The sequence below is a fragment of the Carassius gibelio genome, chromosome A5 (assembly GCF_023724105.1).
Source record: "Carassius gibelio isolate Cgi1373 ecotype wild population from Czech Republic chromosome A5, carGib1.2-hapl.c, whole genome shotgun sequence".
Taxonomy (NCBI): Eukaryota; Metazoa; Chordata; class Actinopteri; order Cypriniformes; family Cyprinidae; genus Carassius; species Carassius gibelio.
Window position 1 is genome coordinate 30229535 of NC_068375.1, and position 22678 is coordinate 30252212.

A 22678-nucleotide genomic window follows, 5' to 3' on the forward strand; every position below is an offset into this window, starting at 1 on the left:
TACTACATCCAGTGAGTTCAAGACCTAAAAGGTTTATTCATGAGTTTCACTATTTACATGTTAAAATACACAACAGTAAATGGGAGTTTTAATAATTCTGTTCTTTATCAGTCAGGACAGAAAATGCTTTTGAAAAGCTTTCAAAAGTTGAAAGCTTTGAAATCCTTTCAAAAGTTGAAAGCTTTGAAAAGCTTTCAAAAGTTGAAAGGTTTTGGGGCTTGTTATATTGTACTCATCAGTTTGACTTTGGTGTAAAAAAAAAAGTTTGCATCAATTCTCATTTGTTGCTCTAATAAAGGGCCCCACCCTAATGTCTGTTTGACACTGAAGTGTCCCTCTCACCATGGCAGCAGACTCCTCCTTCTTTGATGTCATGTTCTCTTGCTTTACTCCTCTCGCTTACGGTACAGTCTTTAACTTCATATCAGTGTGGACAATTATTCCTGGAACAATGCCACTTCGTCAGAATTTTTTCATCATTCTTGTGTGCTTTGGGATTGTATTGGCTGGGTATGTAATTACTCTTCAGCAATTTTAGATTGTTTGCCTTGTTGTTTAGTTTGTGAATTGATGTGATAATAATGCAGCATTAATGAAAACTCTTAATTGTCTAGAAGCAGTTGAGACATTTTCTCAGAAGTTGGGAACATTGCCACTGCTTGACATGGGGCCAGGAGGAGTACATAAAGTATTTAGCATATTTATGTGTATATTGTTTTTGTTTCATAGAGAACAAATTAATATTATCACAGAATTGCAAACATGGTGCCCCTTGAAAATGTCTGGACAACACAAAAGCATTATTATTACTATTAATAGTTTTCTACATATATTCATATAAGTAATTCATGTATAGAATTTTAAATACTGAATGAGCAGTTTAAATATTTAGGCATTTTAAAAGACATGATTAAAAGGAGAGTTGGTAACAATTTATAATAACTGTCATCGATAAATCATTAACAAACATTATATAATGCTTTATGGATCATTAGTTAATATATATTTAAAGAGTTAGAAACTTGAGATAATGTGCTTGCTAATAAACTTATTAAAAATTAAATAACATTCAAACAAATCAAAACTCAAACTCAAAAGTAAGAGTGTGAGTGTTGAGGCAATAAAACAAATTTTGCACCCAAATTACAAGCTGTTATGTCTTTAGCAAGCATTTAGTTAAACTTAAACAGCCACCCTTTACACAAGCCTTGTTACATTAGCTAAAATTCCAATGCCCATAAAGATACTAAAGGATTAGTAATCATTTACAAATATTTAAAAAATGATAGTTTCAACTTTAAATGGGCTACAGCAAAAACATTAACTTGTGTGTGAATAGTGTAAATTCGGCTCATTTGCAACACTTTTGCCATTGAGATGACTTCTCATAAATGTATTAAGCAATCCTGTAAAATTGGCTTAAAATGCCTAAAAAGGCACACCCAAAGTAAATCACATGCAGTTCTTGAACCATTTGGAGTATGTGCATGGTTTTGGTCGCTTTTGAAAGGTGATGTTTGTTCATAAACAGAACAAGCCTCAGAATTACTGTAAGTCTTATTGGTTTTAAGTAAGAGAACTTTTAACACAGAGAAAGAGAGAGAGAGAGAGAGAGAGAGAGAGATGAGCATTAGCTATAAAACACATAAACCTACTTTGTTGTTTATGTCAAAAAAATAACCGTCAAAACATGCAGTGTACCACAGATGGTACAGTCAAATAGTGTTAATTTCGTCAGACGAGACGAGATGAAATACGAAATACTACACCACTGACTTAGACTAAAATATTGTGCATTATTGTTGACGAAAAAAGACGAGACGAAAATGTTTGATATTAAATAAAAACTAAGATAAAATCTCTCTTCATTTTTGCCTACAATCGTCTCTGCTTTTTCATCAGCTGTTACGCCTTTAAAATATTCAGAACGAGTTTGCGGCTTCGCGCTGTTGCTCAAGTTACAGGTCTCATACTGCTGTGGCTGCAACATGAAACTGCTGAGTCAATCTTTCGTTCTTTATTTGGCTCGGCCATGTGTTCATCTTCAGTTCTCTTTACAGCAGTTCAGTCAGTGTACTGTTTGAGTAAATTAATTACTCTGGGATATTGGTTTGTTTGAACTCAGAGGGAGTGTCAGCCACATTAAAAAAGTTAACAGCTTTAAGTCATTTGTGGATTAATGCGTTTTGGAGACGCGAACCGTTTAAAACGATACAGTTCGATTTGGTGAACTGGTTCAAGAAGATCCAGTTACATCGAGTGATTCGTTCACGAACGGGATATCACAGTGAACATGCTCACAACAGACCCGGAAGAGAAGAAAATGCTGAATAAAGTCGTATTTTATTTTTTTTTTGGACCAAAATGTATTTTCAATAGTCCAAGGAATTCTAACTGACCCTCTGATGTCACATGGACTACTTTGATGATGTTTTTCTTACCTTTCTGGACATGGACAGTATACCGCACACACAGTTTCAATGGAGGGACAGAAAGCTCTCTAATTAAATCTAAAATATCTTAAACTGTGTTCCAAAGATAAACGGAGGTCTTACAGGTTTGGAATGACATGAGGGTGAGTTATTAATGACATAGTTTTCATTTTTGGGTGAACTATCCCTTTAATATTCTCTTAGTTTCCATATTCCCTTCCGAAAATTAAATTTTACAACTATGATTCTTGTAGCAACAGTAACTACAAATTAACCATGGCTTTGATACTTCAAATTGCTTCAAATAATAATTTACGAAGCATTCAGATAATATTTTTGTGTTAATAAAAACAGACCTAAGTGAACAAAAACCTTTTAAAAATGCTATAAAATGCATTATAAAAAAACAACGAGGCAATAATGATTGGTTAATTAATAAAAATTGAATAACACTGTTAAAATACATAACGTAATACAAAATTTATTTAGGTACATCAAATAGGCTATTATTACAAATGCCTACAAAGGGCACTAAAAGGCCTGATAATTGCAGTTTTAACACTTATAGGATGATAAAATCCTTGTTTAATATTGACAAAACTATTAATTCAAATATCCACTTTATTTTTAATGTGTGGCCACCTTTTTGTGATAGAAAAGCCAGCCTCTATAATTTCTTCAACAAAAGCATGGACATCACAACCCTTACAAAGACTAATACTTGGTTTTATTTAAGTTAAATTGTCTTTTGTGTCATTTCTGAATGCTTGACACTATAAAATCAATCAGACAACTGTATTAGTAAAATCATAGCCATATAGGCAACTGTACAATTGTAATTATTAAAAAACACAGTTTAATTACAATTTATTTACATTTATGTTTTATTAAAGTTATATTCTGACCCCTATAGTAGGTGTTTTTTTTTTCTTCTTAACTTCCATAATTGGGGGGGGGGGGGGGGCACAACAGTACAGTTCTGCTTAGGGCACCCATTTGGCCAGAATCGGACCTGGTGACGAGCGACAACGACATGCTAGACCAGACACGTTTAACATTTGCATTCAACCAAAATCATTCAACAAGTGTATTTTGTCAGGTAATTATGACATTTAACCAATGTTTGAGATATGCGAAACACTTTTTTTACTGAAATGTTTATCAGTAATAATCACAGTAATAATGTGTTATTTTAAAAAAAAAGAAAAAAAAAATTGACTAAAACTAGACTAAAATTAGTCTAGTTTCCTCGCTATTCATAGCGCTCAGGTTTGGCTACACTTGCGATTAGCATGTAACAGCTAAGTATATTTGTGATAAGCTAACATGTTGCAAGAGAGGTGTCACCACCAACATGACAAACCACTTTAATTAAACATTGTTAAACAGATTGTTTAAGGGGTCATAGGATGCCAGTTTTCCACAAGTTGATATGATTCTTTAGGGTCTTTATTAAAAGTCTGTAACAGAGTTTGGTTCAAATTTCTCAGTGGTAGTGTAAAAAATGTTTTTTTTTTACCCTGCCAGAAAAAGCTCTTTTCAGAGCACACAGTTTTGTAGCATTGTTCTTTAAATGTTAATGAGCTCTGCTGACCCTGCCCCTCCCAGCTGCTCTCTGAAGGACTGTTTACTTTAGCTGCATTCAATGTGAAACTTGCTAATTAGTACATTATTAGGAAAGGTGTTTTGCAAAGATTCATTAAAAAACCTTACACTCAGGAATGATTCATGCAAAAATAGACGTATTTATGTAGATTGGGGACACATTCTCTTCAAAAACAAATGTAATTCACTGTGTCCTTAGCGGCTCAGATGTCTGGAGTAAATGATGATTGCTGTTCAACACCTCAATCGTAGTCATTCTTGTTTACATCTGCTCTAACGTTGAAATAAAGGCGGACTGATGACAGCTCACTCAGGGCAGGTCTGAAGGTAAGACACCAGTCCAGTCTGTGCTGAAACGCTACTGTCAATCAAACTATCGTGGGAGGGGGCTTTTTTTCACACCACATAGACAGGCACCTGAGATCGGCTCGATTTTAGAAAGGTGTAAATATTTGAGCAGATTAAAAAAAAAAAAACACTGGGTGGATTTTATTTCATTTTAGGGTGGTTGTTTACACACATTGCCAACACACATTTTGAGTTCTAACAAGTAAAATTCCATGTAGCATCATATGACCCCTTTAAAATCTGCATTCACGCTACCGCTGTCCTAATGAAAACAGCTGCCATATGAAACAGCTTCACAAACAGTCTTTTCAACCACACAGATTCATTATTTCTGTGTTACAATCATCACAGAAGTATGGGTATAAGAGTTTATCGTTTGGATATAAACACTGATGTGTAAGGTAGCAATTAAAATAGATGAGATCACCTAAAATTATCAAGGTAATTTTATGCTTTAAAGGGGGGGTGAAATGCTTGTTTTCACTCAATATCCTGTTAATCTTGAGTACCTATAGAGTAATACTGCATCCTTCATAACTCCAAAAAGTCTTTAGTTTTATTATATTCATAAGAGAAAGATAGTCTGTACCGATTTTTCCCGGAAAAACACGAGCGCCTAGAGGCGTGACGTGTGGGCGGAGCTAAAGAATCACAAGAGCCAGTAGGCTTTTGCTTCGAGAGCGTTTGGAAGCTGTGACATTACCCAGAGCCGTTGAAAAACATATTTAACGGCTCTGACATTGTCTTGAGGAAAAAACCATCATCCAAAATAAACCATGGCTAACAGTCAGATTCAGCGTATATTTATGATCCAGAATCAGATCCCGAGGCTGAAACTGAACGAGAGCAGCAGCAGCAACGACTCGCTCCGAGCGGGGCTCGAACCCGGGTCTCCGGCATGGGAGGGGACGCACTAACAAGGAGGCAGAGATATTTGAAGAAGTCTTACTCACCGCCTGCGGTTCCAACACACGATCGTGACCCTTTTTTGTTGGGATTGCATCATCCTTAAGAAATAAACGACACGCAAATCCGTCGTCAAACTGGGCCTTGTTTGTAAAACAAGCATCTTAGAAATGCAGGGAACAAACACAAACACTTGCACAACTCCGTTGATGCTCTGTAAAAATAAACTCCATCCACTGGTCCTTTAATGCTGTTTTTTCTTTGGTAATCTGTGCAGGGTTGTCTTGCCCTGGCAACCACAAACTTTCGCGACGCTCTCGCTCTGATCAGTGAATGTCTGTTGTGCTCTCAGTGCTCTGCTCTACGGGAGCGCTCGCTCTTCCGGGAGAAGTGCCCTCAGGACCCGCTCCATCTGACGTCACACAGAGCCATACTCGAAAAAAACTTTCCGAAACTTGTGACAAACCGGAAGGAGTATTTTTGGAACAGAAATACTCCTTCAAAGGTACAACTTAATTTTTGAAAGTTTGTCCATGTTTAGCATGGGAATCCAACTCTTTAACAGTGTAAAAAACTCAGTATGCATGAAATAGCATTTCACCCCCCCTTTAAATAAAGATTTATCTATTATGTTGTAACGGCAGTAGGTGGTGAAAAGGAGCTGTTAAAAATATATTTATCTTTGAATCATTAATTCAAGAAATTCATTGAAAAACACTGATTCATCAAATAATGAAACAAGTTAATCTCAAGTGAGTCATTGAATCATTCAATTATAAATTACATGTGAATTTTGTTTAAAAAACGGATGGTGTGAGCATGGAGAGGAGCTGTGGGTGAGCTGAGTATGGAGTGGTGTTGGTCCCAAAACTGGGAGGGGGATCTAATAAACTTGGAGTCTGAACTGGAGATCGAACTGACCCGTCTCCTCTCTCCATCATCTCCACTGTTCCTCCAATGCCTGCTCCCCGAAAATGTCCTCCAATGCCAGCTCCTCGAAAATACCCACCCTTTCACCCACTCCTGCCTCCTCCACTGCTGTCATCTGGCAGCCCCTCTGCTTGCCCTCAGCCCACCATCATTGCTTTGCAAGCCGGGGTTAAAGTATCTCTCACTTCTGCCTCCAACCTCCGATGCTTGGACTTCCAACGATATAGTTTGTCATGATTAGATTAGGATTTCTTTGCAATATAGTGAAGTTAACATTAACTGGTAACTAATGCAAGCCAGTGAACCACTTTTAGTGCCATTTAGCACCATTTTTGTCAAGAGTGTAGGCTAGCCGCATGACTTATTTGTGTGGCAGGTTGTGAAATTGACATTTCAAAGCTTAAATACAGAGCTACAGATTCTAATGTTAATGTTTTATAAACATTAATATTTATTTTAACATTATTAATATGATTTATTTGTCTTCAGAGTGACTATAAACAACCATTTCGTTTGACAGTGAAGAGGTTTATGACAATGAAAAGAAAATCCACCACATGCACACACACAGAAACACACACACAGAAATGAAGTCACACATCTTTACAAAGATCTCTCCTCATGAAGTTATATATATATGTGTTTCTTCCCAGACTCATTTACCTGAACTCCAACCAGACCAGGTGAGTTTATTCCAGTTAGGCAAACATAGTTCAGATGTTATGTATTTGTTAATCTCTTGATTTAGGATGTTTTCATTGCTGATATTTATTGATTTAATCATTTGTATTTTTACTGTTTTAAGTTGCAATCAGCAAATAATAAAACAAGTCTTCATCGAGTAAGTAATAATGTAATGCACATACATAAACAGCTCACTTTAACACAAATAAACAAATGCTCCCACATCTAAAAAGATTGTACCTTTAGGCGTACAACAGCTCGTCCCTGGGGCAGTGCCCTCAAAGGGACACCTTTGCTCCTTCTTTCCTTCATTACCCCTAAAGGGTGCATGTTAGTACCACAGTAATATGTACCCTTAAGGAAGCAATATGTGCTCTTATGGTTTTGAACACCCTAAAGGTATGATTTTTGGATTTATTCATGCTTATATACATGAATTAAAACACACACACACACCATATAATCAAATTCAGAAGAGTAAAAGTTTTACTCTGTTTTCATCAGGCCAAAGTGGAAGCTGAAGAACTTTGGATTGCACTCATCGCCGGGGTGTGTAAAACTTCCATCTTCCTTTTTTTTTTTAAGTTGGTCCGTAGTTAATGGAGGCTACTGCTTAAGACAAAAACATTCTTAGCTTATTTTTTATGGTTCTGATCAGATGAATAGTGAGTAGTGAGAGATGGAAATAGATAAACTGGGAAACCCATATTTTAAATATTAACTCCATGAACCAATAAAATGTCTGTTGTTCTTTCTGCTTATTCATTTGTATTGCAGGATTTTGTACAACCAGCCCAGTGTACTGGTAGGGTGAGTATTATGTTTTTTGTATCAACCTAGTTATGGCACATTTCCACTCATGAATGGAATGATTACAGTGCTGTATGTGTGTTTTAATGAAGTCGGACAGGTGTTGCTTCTGTAACATCATGGTTAGCCCCAATCATTTGGGAAGGAACCTTTGACGCCACACTGATCGACTTTATCTACAAACAACAGAATCTCACCATTGCGACCACTGTTTTCGCTTTAGGAAAGTGAGCTCCTTGTGATATCTCTCATAATCTTTCAGTATTTCTCATTTGTTTCCTCTCCTCGATTTTTCTTTGTTTTTTGGAAATAGTCATGATTAAAGGATGAATAAATTAACCATAATATATCTCCCTGTATTTGTTTTCTCTGTTTGTTAGATATACACGTTTTCTCAAAGATTTTCTGGAGTCAGCAGAGCAGCATTACTTTGTTGGATTTCGAGTGCATTACTACTTGTTTACGGATCTACCAGAAGAAGTTCCTGAAGTTACGATGGGTGAAAACCATAGCTTGACAGTTCGAAAGGTTCCAAGTTTGAACAGATGGCAGGACATTAGTATGGGCAGGATGGAAATACTGGAAAAACTAATAGGGAATGAACTGGCCAATGAGGCAGACTATATTTTCTGCCTTGATGTAGATACAAAGTTCTATGGCCGTTGGGGTGTGGAGACTTTGGGTCGTCTGGTAGGTGTGATACATCCTTGGTTCTTTGATGCTCTGAGGAATCAATTCACATATGAGCGTAGACCAGAATCTCAAGCATATATTCCAGCTGGGGAAGGTGATTATTATTTTACTGGAGCTGCATTTGGTGGCTCATTGGAAGATGTACATCATCTCACCAAAACCTGCCGGGAGCAGATGAACATTGATGCTGCAAACTCCATTGAGGCTATATGGCACGAGGAATCTCACTTAAACAAGTATTTCCTTTATAACAAACCTAGCAAAGTGCTTTCACCTGAATATCTGTGGCGGGACATCAATGCCGGAGCAGCACAAATAAAAATAATTCGCTTCACTCATGTTTCTAAAAACAATGCAGAAGTTCGTCCAAACCCATAGCAACTGTTGCCAATACTCAGCTACACTGCCATGGTGTGTTCCACAGGACTCCTATAAAATATTGTAAATTTGTTAAGAAGTAATACTGAAAATGATGAAGTCGACAACTGCCACCATAAAATGGTTAATCACAGACATGTACAGATTTTTATAACCACAAAGTTGCACTTGGAACTAAATCTGCCAAAGTCTTCTTGAATAAACAATCACAATATGAACTTGTAATCTAATGTTTTGCAACACTCAACCAAATGGAATCTGTGTGTATTTAAAGCAGTGACATTCCTTTATTTTACGTCTTTTTTAAATATAGTTGATGGAGGAAGTTTTGAGAGAAAGGCAGGTAGATACAGGGTATGAATCTAAAACCAATGGTGAACTTGAAATGTTATTTGCTGTGTACTACTGCATAAATATGATTTTACTTTACAGCGTGATCTCAGGTATTTGTGTGCAAGGTTACCTGCCTTTTTGTATGTTTGGGTGTACATGAAACAATGTGTGATAGGTGAAATATTGACACAATAAAAACCTGTATGTATGCACAGCTTTTGAAACACCAAAATCTTTATAAATATTTTATATATTTATGTTATTTATAGAAGTATATTGTGAAACATTGAATTATGTTTGTTTGCATTTGTATAAATATAAATGTGCTTATGAATATACAATTTAACTTAAACACATTGTAGCTATTGTAGATTTGATATTTCGAAGTGATAATACACTAAACATAACAGTTTTTCATAAATATAAAAATACATAATGGTTAGATAAATAACAATAATTAGTTAAATTAAATACAATTAACTCAATATACTGTATACAGTGCCATGAAAGTTTGTGAACCCCTTGCAGAATCTGTGAAAAAGTGAGTAGATTTTCAAAGATGTTCAGGCAAATTTCAAAAGTGCCCCTCTCAAACAAATAGCAATTATATTGTGGTCAATAAAACAAAATGCATCTGAATTATAATTAATATGACAATGTTTACAAAATGTGCAATCGCTCAAAAGTCGGAAAATTCCTGTTTATTTTTACATAGGCCTATCTGTCAATCAGAGCTGTTACTATTAGTTGCATGCCTTTTGCTTGACTGACTGATATTCCACAGTCTGTTCGGAAACCATCTTTTAGTGAGTGCCTATGGGTCGCCGGAAGGAAAAAAACTAAACAAACTAAATATTTTAAACTTTTTTTTTCATCAATAATCAAAGCTAATGTGTCGATTTAATTATTTTAGAATATTACATAATTCGTCATTGCCCATATGTCATGTATAATAGACCAAGTAATCATGATCTGGCACAAGAAGTTCAAATTATCCACAATCCACAATCCAGTGGGCCATCCTCTGTTTAGAGATGGCATTCCCCTTCCGCTGGCCTCCATAACAGACAAAGAGCTGGTCTGCAGTCCTTAAGCTTTGTGTCCAGTCTTTGTGTAGCATCTCAATGCTCAGACAGGACAGAGCAAAGCCAGGGCTGGGTCTGCTTCCTCCAGGGGCAGTGCTTGCAGGTTCACCACTTGGTCTTTGAAGGGTGTAGGGGGAACCTTGGGCACATAGCCAGGCCGGGGCCTCAGGATTACCTGGGAGTCATGAAGGATTTAACCATCTGGCCCATCTAAGGAACCTGATGATGGGGTCATGCTTACCTAAAGACTTTCCATTCACAATTTTCCATTCTGGATGTGGGTGCCAAACAGTGCCACGTCTCTGAGTCAGTAGAACTTTCCTCAGAGGAATCGGCCAAGGAGGAGCTGTCGCGAGGAGCACTAGTTCGGGGAACCAAAATGACACCACTAGCAAAACTTGCTCCTCATCCTCCCGGACTTTGCACAGTGTAGAACAGCTGGCAGTGAGAGGTTTCTGGACAAGCAAACAGGTCTACCTGATCGGCTCCGAACCGTCTCCAAATCAGCTGGAACATCAGGGGATGGAGTCGGCATTCTCCTGGGAGCATTGCTCGAGACAGCTCATCGGCTGTACGGTTGAGCAAGCCTGGAATGTGACTAGCACAAAGTGAACTGAGAATCTTCCAACTCCAAAGGAGGAGGTGTGGCAGGCGAGTTGCAACATGTGACCGGAGCGCAGAACACTTTGTCGGTTGATGTACGCCATGGTTGCTGTGTTGTCTGTTCGGACCAGCACGTGCTTGCCTCGTAATTGACCTTTGAGATGGTTCAAGGTAAGGCGCACTGCTAATAACTCTAGGCAATTGATGTGCCAATGCAGCTGTGGGCCCATTCAAACCCCTGAGACTGCATGCCCATTGTACGTGGCTCCCCAACCTGTGGTGGAGGTATCTGTGTAAACCACAACATGCCTGAAGATCTGTTCTAGGGGCACCCCTGCCTGGAGGAACATAAGATCTGACCACGGGGTGAGGGTTTGGTGACAAGCCGGTGTAATTTGGACCCGGTGAGTGCCAGGCTTCCACGCCCACCTCGGGACTCGGCCATGAAGTATGCCGAGCAGTGTAAGTACCGCCACAGCCACCATATGCCCCAGGAGCATCTGAAAGAGTTTCAGTGGGACCACTGTCCTGCCCTTGAATGTATTCAAACAGGCTGACCATGCACACTGACCATGCACATTCATCTGTAAGGCGTGCTATTTGTTTGACTGTGTAACGGATATGCAGATCATCGATTCATGTGTTTAATTCAGATTTTCCAAATGAAACCCTTTTTGCACTAAATGCCTGGGCCTGGCAGCAGTCTGGCTGGACTTATGTTATTTACGACAAAAAATTCCAAAGTCACATGGGGGAGCCTCAAAGGAGACACTAAACCAACCACATTCCAACATACACAAAAATAAACCTTTCGTAAAGTTCCTTACTTTTGTAAGTCCTTATTAATATGTATTTTTAATGTTTGTGTATTGCATAAAAATGGTTAATCCTGGGTAAATGGTTAAAGTGCTGATTTATAAGTGGAAATGTTCTCCTCAGCCTAACTCTTTCTCAAATAGTCATGTGTATGTAACCCCCACCTTTGCAGGTCGTAAAACTTTACGACCACCCTGGACAACAGGAGAGGAGAGAAGCCAAATCACTGGTTTCTTTTCCCCAATGCATTCTATGGAATGTATTCATTACCTTTTTGTTTTTATGTTTCTCTACTATACACTCATTCTCTACTATAGGAGAGGAAGAATTGTATAAACTTGTTAAATCATCTAAACTTACAACATGTATGTTAGACCCTATACCATCTAAGCTCTTAAAAGAGGTGCTTCCAGAAGTCATAGGTCCTCTTCTGACTATTATTAATTCCTCATTGTTATTAGGACATGTCCCCAAAACCTTCAAACTGGCTGTTATTAAGCCTCTCATAAAAAAGCCACAACTTGACCCCAGAGAACTAGTTAATTATAGACCAATCTCGAATCTCCCTTTTCTGTCCAAGATACTAGAAAAGGTGGTATCCTCACAATTATATTCCTTCTTAGAGAAAAATGGTATATGTGAGGATTTCCAGTCAGGATTTAGACCGTATCATAGTACTGAAACTGCTCTCCTTAGAGTTACAAATGATCTGCTCTTATCATCTGATCGTGGGTGTATCTCTCTATTAGTTTTATTGGATCTTAGTGCTGCGTTTGACACAATTGACCACAACATTCTTTTGCATAGACTTGAACACTTTGTTGGCATCAGTGGAAGTGCATTAGCATGGTTTAAATCGTACTTATATGACCGCCATCAGTTCGTAGCAGTGAATGAAGATGTATCATATCGATCACAAGTGCAGTATGGAGTACCTCAAGGCTCAGTTCTAGGGCCGCTACTCTTCACGCTTTATATGTTACCCTTGGGAGATATCATCAGGAAACATGGTGTTAGCTTTCACTGTTATGCTGATGATACGCAGCTCTATATTTCCTCGCAGCCCGGTGAAACACACCAATTTGAAAAACTAATGGAATGCATAGTCGATATAAAAAATTGGATGACGAGTAATTTCTTACTGCTAAATTCAGAAAAAACAGAGGTGTTAATCATAGGGCCTAAAAACTCTACTTGTAATAACCTAGAACACTGTCTAAGACTTGATGGTTGCTCTGTCAATTCTTCGTCATCAGTTAGGAACCTAGGTGTGCTACTTGATCGCAATCTTTCCTTAGAAAGCCACGTTTCTAGCATTTGTAAAACTGCATTTTTCCATCTCAAAAATATATCTAAATTACGGCCTATGCTCTCAATGTCAAATGCAGAAATGTTAATCCATGCATTTATGACTTCAAGGTTAGACTACTGTAATGCTTTATTGGGTGGTTGTTCTGCACGCTTGGTAAACAAACTACAGCTAGTCCAAAATGCAGCAGCAAGAGTTCTTACTAGAACCAGGAAGTATGACCATATTAGCCCGGTCCTGTCCACACTGCACTGGCTCCCTATCAAACATCGTATAGATTTTAAAATATTGCTTATTACTTATAAAGCCCTGAATGGTTTAGCACCTCAGTATTTGAATGAGCTCCTTTTACATTATACTCCTCTACGTCCGCTACGTTCTCAAAACTCAGGCAATTTGATAATACCTAGAATATCAAAATCAACTGCGGGCGGCAGATCCTTTTCCTATTTGGCGCCTAAACTCTGGAATAACCTACCTAACATTGTTCGGGAGGCAGACACACTCTTGCAGTTTAAATCTAGATTAAAGACCCATCTCTTTAACCTGGCATACACATAACATACTAATATGCTTTTAATATCCAAATCCGTTAAAGGATTTTTAGGCTGCATTAATTAGGTAAACTGGAACCGGAACACTTCACATAACACCGTACTTTCTACATCATTAGAAGAATGGCATCTACGCTAATATTTGTCTGTTTCTCTCTTGTTCCGAGGTCACCGTGGCCACCAGATCCAGTCTGTGTCCAGATCAGAGGGTCACTGCAGTCACCCGGATCCAGTACGTATCCAGACCAGATGGTGGATCAGCACCTAGAAAGGACCTCTACTGACCTGAAAGACAGCGGAGACCAGGACAACTAGAGCCCCAGATACAGATCCCCTGTAAAGACCTTGTCTCAGAGGAGCACCAGGACAAGACCACAGGAAACAGATGATTCTTCTGCACAATCTGACTTTGCTGCAGCCTGGAATTGAACTACTGGTTTCGTCTGGTCAGAGGAGAACTGGCCCCCCAACTGAGCCTGGTTTCTCCCAAGGTTTTTTTTCTCCATTCTGTCACCGATGGAGTTTCGGTTCCTTGCCGCTGTCGCCTCTGGCTTGCTTAGTTGGGGTCACTTCATCTACAGCGATATCGTTGACTTGATTGCAAATTAAAACAGACACTATTTCAACTGAACAGAGATGACATCAATGAATTCAATGATGAACTGCCTTTAACTATCATTTTGCATTATTGAGACACTGTTTTCCAAATGAATGTTGTTCAGTGCTTTGGCACAATGTATTTTGTTTAAAGCACTATATAAATAAAGGTGATGTTTTATAAATGTATTCCGTATTCCTTTTTGCGGTGCATTAGAGGTTTCCCATATAAATTGGGACTATCTGCAGTGTTATCATGTGTTAATCAAATCTTTAAATGTGTGTAATTCTGCATTTGAATGTAACTTCATGTTTTGATCATCTATATATATTATGTTTAGTATCTGTGTAATCGTCATGCTGTGACAGACCCATTTATCTAGAGCAAAGTACTAAAAAATGTATGTAATCTGGAATTACGAACTTGCTAGAAATTTCCCTGAGGAAATCTGACAAGCCCTAGATCACCAGGGGGTTGTCTCCACAGAGACAAAGGAACTTTTTCCCGCTGCAGATCGCGGACGTTTCATTGGATGTTCCCTCGAAAAGGGGCGTGAACTATTTCAAGCTATAAGAATCGACCAAACAAGGTCCGCCCTCTCTTCTTACGCTGACTCCCTTCCTTCCTGCATCGACCAACGTTGCTTCCGCACGGCCTTAGGCCGCGCTCATAGCGTAAGCCCCCTCAGCACAGGGGCTGAGAGAAAAAGCCATTTTAATGGCTCCTTTGGAAGCTTTCGTTTTTGTTGTTTCTTTTCTTTTCTTTACTAAGTTTATTCAACTATTCGCCTCTCCACACAAGGAAGACGAATTCTGGATCATTGTTTGTTGAACCTTTTAAATACCACGCGAGGACAGAACAAAGGACCACGTGCTCCACGCTCACGCCAAGATCAAGCGCAGCGTGCACGCGCGTCACATGGCCTCCAGGACCTCGCACGCTGTTTTCAAGAGGAACAGCGTGCAAAGCTCACACGCTTGACGCCGATCTCACGCAACGCACACTGGGCCATGCAAGTATCAGTTTTCTATGGAGATTTAAATGCTGCTATAAATTGTTGCTATGATCTGATCGTTGTTGGCTTTCAAAAGTTACTGACTATGATTTCCATACCTGAGCTCCTTATGTGATCTCATTCTATTTTCTCTCTCTCTCTCTCTCTCTCTCTCTCTCTCTCTCTCTTTTATTTGGATTCCGTTATGTCTTGTATAAAGCTTACTGTTTGTAGTGTCGTACGCTAGAGCTGTAGTCAAGTCCGCCCTTGTCGAGTCCAAGTCAAGTCCAAGTCCAGGACTAGTCGAGACCGAGTCAAGACCGAGTCCAAAGAGGTTCGAGTCCAAGTCAAGTCCAAGTCCAAAATTTTCGAGTCCAAGTCAAGACCGAGTCCAAATGAGAGAAAAAAGGGTCTTCTTCAAGACCACACACTTTACTACTGATAATGTTTGTGATGCGAGAGACAGCATATCTCTTATTCTAAGAAAATAATTTGACATTATTATTTGTAATGATCAAAAAGCATGTGCAAAGTAACAACTCTGTATGACAGGGGTCTCCAAACTACACCCTGGATGGCCAATGTCCTGAAAAGTTTAGCTCCAACTGGCCTTAACACACCTGGAAGATTCTAGTGTGTCTAGTAAGAGCTTGATTAGCTGGTTCAAGTGTGTATAATTAGGGTTAAAGCTAACAGGGGCGTTACACAAGATCCCAGGCCCTTTGCATAGGCAGTCCTGATGGGCCCCCATGCCCCCCACCCATGAAAATATCCAGGTAAAATAAAATATATTTCAGATTCATACTTTTCAATGGCCCGCTCTTCCTTTGGGGCCTGGTAATCAGTACTGGTTTTACCCCCAGTCCGACCCTGGGAGCTAAACTATAAAGGACACTGGCCCTCTAGAGTTTGGAGCTGTAAGGTCAAATTATTTGTATGTACATTATTTTCATTTTATTTACTTAATAATGCTGCTTTTGCTGACATTATGTCTGTGGTCAAAAATGTATATGACTGATGCTTTGGCACAGTGCACACACACACGCAAAGCTCGGGATATGAAAAATGCGCGCAGCAAGGCTAGAAGGATACGTTTGGCTCTACTGGACATTCGCACATAAATACAGCGACATTTTTGTCATACTGTGCTAGTGCTTGCATAGACTAGTCGAGCGCTGTCGGAAACAATCGACTACTCCAGCATGCATTAACCATAATGCACACAAAGTGTTTGCAAGTACAATGTGAATTTTAGAATTACAATATTGCGTGGAGCTGTTACTATATGACCTTATCTATGTTGCATGTAAAAAATAAAATATGTAATAATTAGTGTTGTGCCTGAAGCCAAATGCCTTATTCGGAATGGCAAGGTTAATGGCTTAAAAAACGATTAACGGACAATTAATAATTCTGCCTGAATACTCGACTGAAGCTGACACAGTCTGGTGTTTTGTTAGATAACAGCTGAGCCAGGGCATCAGCGCCAGAAGTGAATGAATGAAAACTTTATGAGTGAAAAGAGCGCAAATCAAACACCGCATTGTTGTCGCCTCTCTGTTTATCTCTCAGAAATCAGAGCGTTGCAAGAGTAATTTTACCTATAATAATACATCATACACGTTATATTATTTGTATATATTTAAAAGGCAACGATTTAAAGCTTAGGCTACGATGTGAAACGAATGAATAAGCACAGCGCGCTCACCAATCAAACAGCCGCGCTGCGCGTCTCACTCTCTCAAAAACCATTCAGTTCAAGAGTAGGCTAATAATCAGCTTCGATACGGATACATTGTCTACTTGTCCTACATGTTTGCATCTTTACCTTTTGCTGGTTTGCGCGGAACACACACATCTGTTTAGTGAAGTTCATTAACATTAAGACTCGCTTAAAGTGTTCTGCGTAATGAGAATGTGTGCATTGAATGGATTCAGTCGTGTTCAAATGATCACTAAACGTTTGTCATGACATCTCTCTGCTTGCATGATAAATATTATTTTAAAAATTAATAATTAACTGACTGTTACATGAAAATTAAATAAGTAATGTCATAATTATAAAGTTTTTAAAATTTACATATGTAATTGTTGCATAAGGCTATACATGAATATGTGTTGATTGATAAAAAAAAAAAAAACTATTTAATGTGTTTTCATTTACAATAGCATGACCCACGAGTAGCCAAGTAACGAGCATTTTTTCTTTAAAAAATCTACTAGCAGAAATCAGTAGTCTTGCAACCCCTATACTGTACAACAATAATTAGTATTTCATTATTGTAAAGGGTACGTTTAAGGCTATCTGGGTGTAGACGTAAATAAAACACAATCTAACAGGTAGAAAATTAAATTAGAAACATCTAAACTTTTCAGGTCGCATGTGCACCACTGGTCATGCACATCCTTTCCCGGAACAATACTGAAAGCTAAGATGGAGAAACAGATGATCATAGCTGTACAAGGATAGCCATTTTTTAAATGAATCTATTAGCAGAGCTACTGCAAGTGATTTTAAGTGCTGGAAATCCATTTATTCTTTGCTGAAACTTCTGCGTCATCATGAAGAGCGAGTCATGGTTGCCCAGCAACAGCAGACGCCACTGGAGCGCGAGCGCAGATTACAGAGTGCTTTGGAAATTAGGAGAGCGCGCGCCTAGCGTTTTCCACACGTTTTCAGTCGCAACATCATGCAAATGTTTTTTGTTTTGAAGGAGAATTTTTTTTTTTTTTTTTTTTTTTTTTGCTGGACTCGGTCGAGACCAACTAGAAGACTTGGCGAGTCCAATGGCCAAGTCCGAGACAAGTCCGAGTGCAAATGCAACGAGTCCGAGACAAGTCCGAGACGACAGAAAAATGTCTCGAGTCCGGACTCGAGTCCAAGACCGGACTCGAGTACTACAGCCCTATCGTACGCATATTTACTCTGTGTGATTTGTAGTTTGATGTATTACTAGTGGATTTATTAAAAACCCATATACTGACGATTGGCTTGGACTCCACCCCACTTACATTACGAGTCACTGAGATGTCTGATCTTTAGCTACAAGCTTTAAATTTAGAAACTAAATTTATCATAAGGATAGGATAATGTTTTCATGGTCAGAGAATATTTTTCCTTGAATTATAAGGCGTGATAACTTTATTGAAAATTGATAGGTCAACAGTGGTTTGCTGGACAAACCACTGTTTGATTTGCAGTAATTTACAGTAAGAGATATCACAATAATTGATATGAAGAATGGAATATTGACATATTAATGAGTAAGTTACAGTGCCCTGTGATTATTTACTGGTATAGGCAATTGAGCTATTTTTCATAATCAATCAAATTTAATGTAACTGTCATCTGAGATATAATTTAATCATATTCCTGATTAATTATTAAAATTCCCTATATATCATTTGAGTTAATTATTCTGTAAAACTCATTGTTGTTACAACTGACTCCAACTCCATACCGAGAAAAGTAATCCTCTGCGTCTGTGAGAATTTGCTCTTTTCCCAGTTGACCTGAAGGTGCAACAGGCTGAGGTGCTGGAGCACCAAGTTAACTGATCCCAAAATTGTGCTAGTATCAGCCAATTGTCTAGATCCCCCTTCCTCAAATCTTACCCTGGAGGTCCAATGCACTGCAGAGTTTAGCTCCAACCCTGATTAAAGTCACCTGTCTGCCGTTTTCGAATGATCCCAAAGACATTGATTGACACTGATTAGCATGCTCAGGTGTGTTTGATTAGGGTTAGCGCTAAACTCTAACTCTAACATTTTGCAGGAAAGTGGATCTCGAGGTCCAGATTTGAGGAATCCCTGGTCTAGATAGTTGAGAATGTGAACAACCTGCTCTCTGAGGGGAACAAGAGCCACATTCGTGAAGACACAGGGAGACAGGGACAGCCTGAAGGGTAGGACCTTGTACTGATATGCCCGTCCTGCAAACCAATCTTAGACTGGTGGCGATCAGCTTGGGCCTTGGTGCGTCTTCTCAAAAGTCCTGGGAACCAATGTTCTGTATTTGTTTTATTGCCTTATTCAAGTGGTTTAACATTTTTAGGTTTTCACTAACCACACATAATATTTTTTTTCTCAAAAACTCGACATATATGGTGCTCACATATTATTATAGCCCAGTTTCTGCTTATTACATTGAGATTAAACTTTAGCCATTTAGATATCTATAAGAAACTCAAAAAGGCACAAATGTCAGGCTGCTTGGAAGACAGCAGGGGAGTTGGACAGCCCGAATATTCAAAATGGCCCCTGGGGGTATTAAATGCTGTCTTCCATTCATCCCCCTTCCTTATGTGGACCAAATGATAAACATTATGTAAGTCCAGTTTTGTGAATATTGATGCTCCCTGCAGCCTCTTGAAGGCTGAAGACATCAACGGCAAAGGATAGGTATTCTTAACTGTGATGTTGTTCAGCCCTCAGTAATCAATGCAAGGTCGCAGAGATCCATCTTTCTTACCCACAAAAAAGAACCCCGCCCCCACTGGAGAAGAGGAAGGGCGGATGAACGCAGAAGCCAGTGAATCAGAAATATATTTCTCCATGGCCTCCCTTTTAGGAATAGAAAGTGAATATAACTTGCCCTTAGGTGGAGACGTACCTGGCATTAGGTCTATAGATTAGATTACTCAACTCTAAACTCAACTCAACTTTTATTTATAAAGCACTTTCAAAACCATTAGAATGGACCAAAGTGCTGTCCATAAGTAAGATTAGATTAGATTCAACTTTATTGTCACTGCACATGTAGGTACAAGGCAACGAAATGCAGTTAGCATCTAACCAGAAGTGCAATAAGCAGTAAGTAAAGAATAAAGTTCTATAATATTTACTATAATATTTGAAGTATTATGGACATAATTTACAGATATTAAATACTATAAGCACGATATACAGATAGGTGTACTATGAACATACCATACAGATGGGCTATGTAAAAGTGTATGTACACTATAGGCAGAACTATGAACATAATTTACAGTATTGCAATGGACAGTATAGTGCATAGAAAATATTTCAGTGTGCAAATGGATTAAACAGTGTTCCTGGATGAACAGGCAGTAGTGCAAGTAATAACAAGTTACTGGTTTTTGCTTGATGTGAATAAATAAATAAATCAGTCAGAGTGTTGAAGAGGGGGAGGAGTCTATGTGTGGTGTGGGGGGTGTTGAGGGTGTGGGGGACAGTCATAGCACAGTCAAAGGGACGATGGGGAGGAAGAGAAGCAGCCCGGGACTTACTGAACACTTCCTTCAGGTCGAGGTATTCCTTGGGCACGTTAGACAAATCCACCGTCTCCTCCTGAAACACAGAATTAGACACAGACGAATGAGCAGACACAAGACAAGAAGCATGGCACTGATTACTCCAGGTGGAAACGGAGCCTTGACCCAAGTACACCCTGGGGTTGTGTTCGATCAGCCATGGTTGCCTGAGAACTATGGGGCTGAAGGGAGTGTCATTGATGAAGAATTCCAGTGTCTCAGTGTGGTTACCCGCTACAGTCAACTTGATGGTGGGTAATGTCTGACCATTGAGAGCGTGGACTGCAATGGGTTTGTGGAATGAAGTGATGGGGATCCGGAGGTGACTGGCCAAAGAAAAGTCCATGAAATTACCCTCCGCTCCGGAATCCACCAGTGCCTGGCAATCATAAGAACCGGTTGCCCATTGCAGTCTTCCCGGAAGGAGAGTCGCGGACGAGGATTTCCCCAATGCTGCTTTACCCGACAGTAGCCTCCTCCCTACTGCTGGGCTTGATCTTTTAGTGGACAGCGACTGAGAAAATGCCAGAGTGAAGGCACAGCCCCTTAGTTTGTCGGCGCTCTCTCTCCTCCCGGAAAAGCCCAGCTCTACCCACCTGTATGGGCTCGGGATCGCTGGGTGGGCTGACCGTGTCTTCGGTGAGGAAGCCCAATGGCTTGAGTTGTCTTCTGGTTCGGGAGTGCTGTTCCACTTGAGAGCACTGTTCCAACCTCGAGTCGACCCATAACACTAACTCCATCAGTCCATTCAAGTTCTTAGGAAGATCCAATGTATAAATTTCACATTGGACACGGTCAGCCAGCCCATGCCGGAATCTGTCCCACTGCGCCTTCTCATTCCAGTGGCATTCCGCAACCAAGGTGCGAAATTGTATCATGTAGTCAGAAACTGAATGCTTGCTTCGCGGCCCGACACAACACGGTCTCATCTCCTCTTGTATTGCCTGGAACAAGGAACAGCAAGGATCATTATTTTCCCACACAGCTGTCCCCCAAAGAGCCGCACGCCCCGACAGCAGGTTTAACACCAACGCCACTCTGGATCTCTCAGTGGAAAATGTTACAGGTTGAAGGGAGAAGAATAATGAACATCTACTCAGAAAAGCTCAACACAGCTCTGGCTCCCCCGCATATCTTTCAGGCGTTGGTATCCTGGGCTCGTGCTGGCTGGTGATGTTGGTAGGGTTGAGGGGGACAGGTGGCGGGGTGGGCGCAGCAGGCGATCTTAGCTGTTGAATTTGTGTAGTGAGCTCAGACACCTGCGTCACTAGAGCTTGTACTGCCTGAGTGATGGCGGAGACTTGTTTCTCCTGACGATCCATCTGCTGGTTACTAGTAGTTAAGTACTCCTGAAGCTCTGCCATTCTCGCTGGATCCATTAATGGTCTGATTGTTCTGTTACGCCTAGCGATGGGAAGAAAGGCAGAGAATCCAATAGCGAGTAAATAACAGAGGTTTATTATACCCAAGTACTCGATAATGACAAAAGACAGTTTCTCTGGACAAAGCACAGACGAGTGAAGTAGGGCATTGAAGCAGGCAGACAGGCAAGAGCCCACAGAGCATCAGCCAAATCAGACAGGTATAGGTAAACCTGTTCAAATAAAGGAACATCAACATGTAAGACATGTAAATAGTTTTTTATTAGCAATGTGTAATTGTGATTATTCTTTTAAAACATCTTTAATAAAGTCTGAAATTTCTGAGAGTGTGTGATGTCTTCTCCTTACCGAACCCGTAGTGGCCTCTTTTTTTATTTTCGGCCACTGCCCCTTAAAATGTCTGTGCATGGCCCTGCATGGAATGGACTAAGGCTGGGGTCAAGGCATAGAGACGTGAATTTGGCTACAGTTGTCGTATTCCTCTTGTTAAGCCACTCCTGAACCACAGACAACATCAGATGCATCCTACCTGGGCTAAGGAGAAGAAGAAATGGACTGTTGCCTTTGGTCCAAAGTCCTTTTTTCTGATGATAGCATAAGCAAGCTTTGTATTTCATATTATTTAGAGTCTGGAGGAAGGGTGGAGAAGCTCATAACCCAAGTTGCTTGAAGTCCAGTGTTAAGTTTCCACAGTCTGTGATAATTTGGGGTGCAATGTCATATGCCTGTGTTGGTCCATTGTGTTTTTTAAAAACAAAAGTCACTGCACCCGTTTACCAAGAGACTTTGGAACACTTCATGCTTTCACCTCACCAGACCTGAACCCCATAGAGAATCTATTGTATTTCCAAAAAACTAGAGACCAAACAATGCAGATGAGCTGAAGGCCACTGTCAAAGAAACCTGTGCTTTTTACTGTACCTCAGCAGTGCCACAAATTGT

At 39.7% G+C, this 22678-nt stretch overlaps 1 protein-coding gene and 1 long non-coding RNA gene across 3 annotated transcripts in view; one reads left to right on the forward strand and one right to left on the reverse strand.

Moving 5' to 3' along the window:
• Positions 1–391: 391 nt before the first annotated feature.
• Positions 392–8974, forward strand: LOC128011673 (histo-blood group ABO system transferase). 2 transcript variants are annotated; one of them, XM_052594351.1, is made up of 7 exons: positions 393–510; positions 6875–6904; positions 7027–7062; positions 7410–7454; positions 7683–7715; positions 7808–7942; positions 8096–8974. In XM_052594351.1, exons 1-7 carry the CDS (start codon positions 452–454, stop codon positions 8784–8786), a joined length of 1029 nt encoding a protein of 342 aa, XP_052450311.1. In that variant the 5' UTR covers positions 393–451; the 3' UTR covers positions 8787–8974. The 2 variants fall into 2 exon arrangements, with proteins under 2 accessions (XP_052450318.1, XP_052450311.1); XM_052594358.1 differs by lacking the exon at positions 7808–7942 and having other exon boundaries at positions 392–510.
• LOC128011840 (uncharacterized) overlaps positions 8416–22678 on the reverse strand; it is a 31139-nt gene continuing 16876 nt past the window's right edge. Inside the window, exon 2 of the long non-coding RNA XR_008182661.1 lies at positions 8416–8664. This is a non-coding gene — a long non-coding RNA (uncharacterized LOC128011840). The remainder of the gene's footprint in view (positions 8665–22678) is intronic.